The following is an 8,496-nucleotide window of genomic DNA, read 5'->3' on the forward strand; positions in this document are numbered from 1 at the left end:
TTTTATTTTCCTTCTTCCCCTACTCTTTTGGTTCTTCCCCTTTCTCCTCGTGGCAGCATCGTCCACTTAATTATTGTTGCGTCATCCCCAGCAGAATTACTGAGATGTTGCCTGTGTCACGGTCCTGACCATCTCCATGAGGGGCTGTCCTTGTGAGCCCGTGCTCCTCTTCACTGACCTGACCTCTCGCAGTCATGATTGCTTTCAGCTGCCCTGGCTGGCTTAGGAGAAAATCTAAGATTATGGAGTCCCAGAACCAATCTCTGCCCTCTCTATCTCCAAGAGAGGAAGAAAATAACAGGGATCTTCTTGGAGAAATGACCCACCTGAGGGCCTGGACTCTCCAGCAGTTACAGCAGAAGAAAGTTTCTGAAGAAGAATGGAGAAGCTGAGAGCCCAGGCTGGGAAAGCAGGGTTGTGTGAAACATTATTTAATCCTATGTGCTTTCTGCCCCAATCTAGCAGCCAGTGAATGACAGCTGACCCAGTATAAAGACCAGGACTATAGAACTGTGATAAAGCGTTTGTCCAAGGAAAGGGGCTTTTACTGTTTTTGTTTTCACGGTGGAAATGGCTATTTTTCATCTAAAGTTTTCAGAATGGCAGCAGCGAGCTTCGGGAGGGTGAGTTACCTGCTCTGCACAGGGAGGCTGAGGCCATGGCTTGTATGGTGGATCTGCTGCCACCAAGTGGTGACGGAGGGAGCCTGGGAGAGTCTCAGTCTTTCTGGGCTTCAGTGTTTCCTCATGAGTAAGATAGAGGCTTATTGTACCTCTCTGAGGTTCCTTCCTGCTCTGTTTTCTCTGAGCCTCTGAGGAATTGAGATGCTTTTCAATACTGCCTGGGACCTTCAGCTGAGACCTGAACCTGTGTGTCTTCTACAGGAGCCTCAGCCGAGTCTACACACTGGAATCCCAGAGCTGAGGGAACAGGTGGAAGAAAGAAAGTCAGCAGGTTTAGGGGATGAGAATAATCCACAAAGGACAAGCCATTGGTAAACGAAAATCAAAGAAGGTGAGAATAAGTACAAACCAGGACAGAAGACTCAGGGGAAATGGGCAATGCCTATGATCATTTAAACCCTCAAGGAACAGCGTGAGCTGAGCAGTGGGGACTGAGAGAAACTGACTCAACAGGAATCTCCTGCATCTGGCCAGGGAGAGCCACAGGTTAGATCATAGCTGCTTTATAGTGAGGAGCAGCTTCAACTTCAAGAAAGGGTCAGAGGTTTGTAATCAGTTTTATTCAGTCACGAATGAACACTCCCTAGACCCAGGAGCCCCAACGTCTGTGCTGCCGTAGCAGTGGATGCTCTTCAGGTCAGCATGGGTTAGAGGGAATAACCATGCTTGGAGAAGGGTTGGAGACGTCCATTCTTACATTAAACCGCTCTGCCCTAGGTCAGGTGCCAGCGTAAGTGTCCCTTGCTTGATTATGACACAGTGATACTGATAATATTCCTCTGCACTTTCAGTTGAGGGAAGTTTCTCATAAATATTTATTGAGCATGTAATTTTCTTTATACTGTGCTAAGCACTTGGGATTCAGGTATTTAATGTCTCTCTAAAGAATCTCAAGCCAGTGAGTGGAAGAACACAAACAGATCATTTCAACAAGATATGATAGTTCTACCCAATTGAGGTGTTGTGGGAGCCCGGAGGATGGGAGGGTATGTCAAAGGATATTGCTCCTATTGATGGGGAAGCATTGAGAATATTTTCAGGACAGACTAGTCTTCCTTGAAGCTCCCACAGGAGAGGATTCTGGGGCAGGGATGGTGTAGGGCAGGTGCCTCTCTAGGGAAGGGATTTGCAGCATTCTGAGAGAAAGAGCATCCCTTACAAGACGTTAGGGACAGAAATGTAGGTGATAGGGTCAGAGGTTTGTAATTCATTTTATTCAATCATGGGTGAACACTGCTGAGAGGCCCCTCTGTGCTGGGCCCTTAGCTAAGGACCATGACCACAGAGGTGAGTAAAATAGAATCCCAGCTTTGACAGAATTCTCAGTCTAGTGCCTGGTGATTCATGAGAAGTGTAGTGATGGTGGGTTCATTGGAACCAGTGGCCCATGCCTCATGCGATGACCTCAGTGGATGTCCTGGGCCAGTGACCCTGGACTTCAGCCATATTTCAGCATCTTGAGGTACAGTACACCAACACCTCAGCTCCATGTTGAATCAAAGCAGTTAACACAGCCAAGGTATTCAGAGGACACTGATGATATCAGTAGCTATAGACTGTTTCCAGCTGGGGAAATAAAGAAGTAAATTTAGTAAGTCTTCTAAATGTGTCCTTGCCATAATGATAAATAACTTTATCTCGATAATGAATTATATTCTGGTAAGTTAATTATAACTTACCATAATGAGAAATAACTTTATCCTGAGTACAGCAGACACACAAGACCTTGAGGACACATGTCTGAGGATTCTGATGAAGATATGATGTCCAAGTATGTGCACAGTTGGACCTACAGGCCAGCTTTGAAATAGTGGAAGACCTAGTTTCAAATTAAAGGTTGCTTTGAGTAGAAATTCACTTTACCTCTCATGGCAATGGGGCCAATCTTCCCTAAGCTACCCCTTACAAGAAAGGGAATGATACTGGTAAGAATTCAGACTTCAGCAAACATGGGTAAGTAAGGAAGTCTTATAAATGTGTTCTAGCCACCTAGCAAGAAACCAGGAATTTAGCAAGTTCGTTCACATTCAGGACAGTTGTGTTCACTAGATCAGAGGCCCTGAGACACGAAGAAGAGACCCCCTAACAAGGGAAAGTGTTTCTTCCTGTCCTCTGATATCACTGCCAACTTCAGGGAAGCAGGAACACAGCTGCCCGCTTTACAGTATGGGCTGCTTTTGTGCCTGGAATGTGTCTGATTTGTGCTTGAATGTCCCTGTACCCATTTCAGGGAGCCTTGGGAGGAGCCTGAATCACTGATGGAATTGGACAGTGCATGGAGACGGTTGAGCAGGACGAAGGTAAGTGCAGGGGCATGGCCAGGTCATACTGGGAGACAATGAGTGTCACTGATGGGGACAGACAAAGATGAAGTCAAAAGTGTGTGCTTCAGTCTCAAAAACTCAAACCAATAACTAGTTTGCTTTCATAAGCAATAAGTATTTTTCTATTTACGTGAGAATTTAATCTCAAAACAGAAATCATAAAAATAGTAAGCCCAGGGCATAAAACCTAAACTATAGCTCATATTTATTCTTTCTAAATAGAGCTATTAGTAAAATCTTCTTCATAAAACATGTATTGTGGATATAAGAAGGCAAAAGTTGGCCGGGTATGGTGGCTCGCGCCTGTAGTCCCAGCGCTTGAAGAGGCCGAGGTGGGTGGATCACGAGATCACAATATGGAGACCAACTGGCCAACATGATGAAACCATGTCTCTACTAAAAACACAAAAATTAGCCGGGTGTGGTGGCACATGCCTGTCGTCCCAGCTACTCGGGAGACAGACAGGAGAATCGCTTGAACCCGGGAGACAGAGGTTGCAGTGAAATGAGATTGCACCACTGCATTTTAGCCTGGTGACAGCAAGAATCTGTCTCAAAATAAGAAAGAAAGCAGAAAGAAAGAAAGAAAGAAAGAGAGAAAGAGAGAAAGAGAGAGAGAGAGAGAGAGAGAGAAAAGAAAGAAAAGAAAGAAAGAAAGAAAGAAAGAGAAAGAAAGAAAGAAAGAAAAAGGAAGAAAGAAAGAAAGAAAGAAAGAAAGAAAGAAAGAAAGAAAGAAAGAAAGAAAGAAAGAAAGAAAGAAAGAAAAGCAACAGTCTTAGAATCATTGGCATTCCATAGAAGAGAGAATTAAATACAGTCAAGGGAAGACCCAAGTCTCATACTTCTCTTGTATATTCCAAAGGTCCAGGGAAATTCCAGGTCTAATGGAAAATAGAGGTTATTTTCCATGCTGTTAAAGCAAGGTTGCAGACACTTCTGAATTTTGGTCCCAATATACTAGGAGGGCACACGTCTGTCCTGCAAGATGATACAGGAATGAATACTCTTCCTTTGACCCACTCTGATCATTCGTCCAGCATCACAGCAACCAAAAACTGGAAATCTGGCCAAATTCATGATTTGCTAGCCCTCTTGTTCAGGTTTCTTACCTGATTCTTAGGATAACAGTGTTACCTTGAGGATTATGATGAAGATATGCTATCCAAATATGTACACAGTTTTGAGCAAAATGCCTGGTACAAATTGATCAACAAATAATTACTGAATAATTGTATGAATATTTACTGAATGACATGGATCCTAGTGATTGCTTTTATTGGCAGTGCTGAAAACTGATCCCTGTGTGACCTCAAGTAAGCCACATAACTTGGTGAACCTGCAGTTTCATCATTTTTAAAATGAAGAAACCTGACAGATTTTCTTTCTGCCACAGAATGTCAGGCCTCCCAGACACCAGAACACGTATATACATAAAGCCTTTGATGTATGTCAAAGCAGTATGCTTACGGTGTTGCTGGAGGATGATGGGGGCTGTAGAGAGGCACGCTTTCCAATGGGATTGATCCAGTCCTCCTTGCTTCACTTCCACGTGAATGCTGGGCAGCCCAGGGTCACACCCATTGCACCCTCAAGTCAGGCAAGCCCAGAAAGCAGCCAAACATAGGAGACCTGGGCTACAGAACAGTCTCCCAAGTCCCAGGCTCCCAAAACCTGGGTGGCGATGAAAGCTGAGAAGGTGAGGAGGTGGTTCAGGGGATCGCTCTTCCCTACTCGTTCCTGCCATCTCAAATTCACCTCCTACTGCACAGCAACACAGAGGGCCACCAACCACCCCTGACCATCACCTTGATCTTGCTGTGTTTGGTTAGTGGGATGCAACCACATCTCAGTGGCGTTAGACCACCTCAGAAAAATATCTCAAACCGTATTCCATAAGGACCGTTCATGGCCCCGTTATTTTCAATATATGGAAAAATGAAATGAAAACAACAAAATCCTATCAGGTTTACCAGACTTCCCAAGATACATGGTCACATATGCCTTCAGGAGATCTCTATAGAAATGATTTTGATGACTTGCCACCTTGAAAAGAGCTCTTCTGGGTCTAAACTGACATCCTTATGTGACAAGAATGAGATGTAGTGTTCAGTCACATTAAAAAACAAATCATCCCCTATAGAGGAAGCTTTGGATATAGGAACATCAAACTGGTCTGAAGTGTAATGAAAAGATTCTTCTGCCACAAATATCAGTGTAGTGATATCTGCCAGTAAGAAAATATAAATCAGCATAACCATGGGATGCAGCAAGAAGAATATTGAGCCAGGAAAGAAAACATTAAAAAAAAAAAAGAATTACTCATTCAGTTTCTAGTGGATACAGAAAAAACTGCAGAAGAGTCAGAGGATATCATGGCAGTGTAATAGGTTGATATCTTAATCTTATGGAAAAGCCTTCAATTCCGTTTTAACATATGAGAAGGAAGGATGACTGACTTCATGACTAGCATTAAGAAAATATCACATGTTGATAAACTGTTTCTACCTTGATGATTTTATACACACAAGAGATAAAAAATAAGGCACGTGCTTAGATATATTGGGAATGAGATGGGACTGTGGCATTGTCACAAGGGTACACAAATACTGAGAGTGACTGATAGAGGAACGGTCCCCATTGGTTGTGACCTCAGGTGAGACCAGGAGGCCTGTGTTTTAGCAAACCCTGGGCAATTGGAATGAAGGGCTCCTAAGATTCCATGACACGCCCAGCTTCTAATTCTGTTATTGCAACAGCAGGCCGTTACCTGGGACTCTGGCCACTATCTCCCACACTCTTGTCAGAGTCTGAGCTACAGGCTGCGCCTTCAGCTCCCAGCTGAAGCATTGCGAACCTTGTTTTTGCGGTTAAGGACCTTAAGGTGCTGTGTGGATCAAGTTCTTCTCAACAGTAAGTTAAGAATTTGAGTTATTGACATCCCCCAGTCCTGAATAAACCTATTTGATTTACAGTTATTAACCCATCATATGTTTGGATTTCTTCTCTCCAGTCCCTGGCTGTACCTGTGGTGTCCCAAATGTCAGCATGGCAACATCTGGCAGGACTTGTTCCACGAAAACCACAGAGGTGAACTTTCCACATACCATCGAGAATTCCTACTCCCAGCAGGAAGAGACCAAACCGAATTTCAGAGCCAGCAAAAATAGACTTCTTCTGAGCCAGGTTGCCTACTTCCAGAACTATCAGCTGAAGACATACAGTAAGTTCTATAGTTTCATCACCATGAAACTGATGAATGATGTCCTGTCTTATCTCAAGAAACTAACCATCTCTTCATCAAAATTAATTTTATTTTTCCCATACTTGTAGAAAATAGAAATGGGTACTTTAACATTTAGTTAAAGATGGAAGACAGAGGACAAAGTATTTAGCAACTTTTCCACGTCTGCAGTAAGATGGGTGTGAGACTGGGGTTACAATCCCACCTATTGATTTCTGACAGAGACACAGAATCACCTGTTTTCCTCATCAAAAGGCTAAATCCATGTTTACAGGAATCCTCTCTGTACCGTATAAGATCCTGCAGACAAGTAGCATCCAGTCTCTTGGTCTAAATGTCTGAGGCTACTGAACTTCCATTAGGTTCTGGTTTCTGCTGAGGCCCAGTAGGCAAAGCTGTATTCTGGGACACTGGGGGAAACACAGTGATAGCACACAGTACCTCCTGTGAGGAGCTCGAAGGGGACCCTGCTCCTAATAGAACCTGTGGTATGTGTATGTGGCACCATCAAGACCAGGGAGTACCCTGGTACACCAGTACCAGCCTCTCAATTAGCTGGGATCCCTGGTGAGCACCACTGCAAATGGCTAATTTTTGTATATTTAGTAGAGGCGGAGTTCCACCGTGTTAGCCAGGCTGGTCTTGAACTCCAAAGGTCAAGTGACCAGCCTGCTTTGGCCTCCTAAAGTGCTGGGATTCCAGGCGTGAGCCACTACGCCTGCTCCACACATTCTTTTTTCAGTAAAAGTTGTTAGAATTCATCCATCGGTCTAGTCTCCTATATAAATTTCTCTAACTATTCATTGACAATGATATATGATGAGATAAGTCAGTATTGCAGCAATGCTTCTGGAAAGCATTTAGGGCAATTTATGAAGATTTTGGGGAAAAAGTTTTAATTATTTGCACTGACTTAGGTCAGAGGATATGTGATTAAGATCTACCAGATGGGGGAGATTTTGTCCCATGGATCTGAAAAGCAGGCTCATTTACTTCTAGGGCGACTTAGTCTAGGGCTCATTAGGACATTCCTGTCAGGATATCACATTCTTACATTGAGAGTATTTTTCATCCTTGTGCTATGACCGAACACTGATTTTGTCTTGCGTGAAGTGCGATTTGCTTAATGTGACCTGCTCTTCTGAATTTGTTTACAGAAGATCGAAAAGATCACGATAAAGAGCAGAAATACAGAGAGAGCAAAAATAAACTTCTTATGAGTCAAGTGGCCTACTACCTGGCCTGTCGGCTGAAGATGAAAGGTAAGTTATAAAGGTCCACCATCAGGAAAGTGCTGAACAATGTCCTGTCTTGTTTCTGAGAAATGATACACTCTCTTCTTCAAAGTTAATTTAATCCTTCCCATAGTTCTAGGAAAATAGCAATGGGCATTTTAACATTTTGTTAAAGATGGAAGAGAGAGGCCAAAGTATTTAGCAACTTTTCCACYTCTGCAGTAAGGCGAGTGTGGGACTAGRGTTAATATCACAGCTATTGATTCCTGACYCAGGCACAGAACCACCTGTTTTTCTCAGCAAGAGGCTAAYTCATTTTGACAGGAATCCTGTCTACCATATGAGATCCTGCAGAACTTATAAGCAAGATAAAGGTAGAAGTGTTTATTTCCAGATTTCAGGGTGACTGAGTAGTTAAGACAAGTTGCTTTAAGGAGATTGAGAGTGGAGATGAGAAGGGGAAAAGCAGGGAAATGACATCTTCAAATCAATAGGCAAGGCTGTCAGTGACATCCCTCAGTCCCGATTAAACCAATTTGACGTCACCAGTTTCTAACCCATCATGTGTTTCTGTTTCTTCTCCCCAGTCCCTGGCTTTCTGTGTTGTGCCCCAAATGTCAACATGGTGGCATCTGGCAGGTCTCCTTCCAGAAAAAGCACAGAAGTGAACATTCCAGAAGTCAATGAGCAATCCTGCTCCCAACAGGAAGAAAACCAACTGAATGTCGGAGCCAACAAAAATAGACTTATTATGAGGCAGGTGGCGTACTTGCTGAACTACCGGCTGAAGATATACGGTAAGTTCTATAGGTTGACCACCACGAAAGTGATAAATGATGTCCTGTGTTGTCTTGAGTGACTAACGATTCTCTTCATCAAATTTAATTTTTTCTGCCCATACTTGCAAACAATAGAAATGGGTATTTTAACATTTTGGTAAAGATGGAAGACAGAGGCCAAAGTGTTTAGTAACTTTTCCACATCTGCAGTAAGGTGGGTGTGGGACTGGGGTT

General features: G+C 43.3%; 1 protein-coding gene across 1 annotated transcript in view; it reads left to right on the top strand.

The window, feature by feature from the left end:
* LOC108316512 overlaps positions 1-8,490 on the top strand; it is a 22,035-nt gene extending 13,545 nt beyond the window's left edge. Inside the window, exons 4-10 of the mRNA XM_037744934.1 lie at positions 463-623; positions 885-994; positions 2,914-2,983; positions 5,764-5,917; positions 6,018-6,227; positions 7,406-7,510; positions 8,071-8,490. Of these exons, the coding sequence (XP_037600862.1) occupies positions 600-623; positions 885-994; positions 2,914-2,983; positions 5,764-5,917; positions 6,018-6,227; positions 7,406-7,510; positions 8,071-8,342 (945 nt within the window). The 5' untranslated portion in view covers positions 463-599 and the 3' untranslated portion in view covers positions 8,343-8,490. The remainder of the gene's footprint in view (positions 1-462; positions 624-884; positions 995-2,913; positions 2,984-5,763; positions 5,918-6,017; positions 6,228-7,405; positions 7,511-8,070) is intronic.
* The last annotated feature ends 6 nt before the right edge of the window (positions 8,491-8,496 follow it).

The sequence above is a fragment of the Cebus imitator genome, unplaced genomic scaffold, assembly GCF_001604975.1.
Source record: "Cebus imitator isolate Cc_AM_T3 unplaced genomic scaffold, Cebus_imitator-1.0 Scaffold188, whole genome shotgun sequence".
Lineage (NCBI taxonomy): Eukaryota > Metazoa > Chordata > Mammalia > Primates > Cebidae > Cebus > Cebus imitator.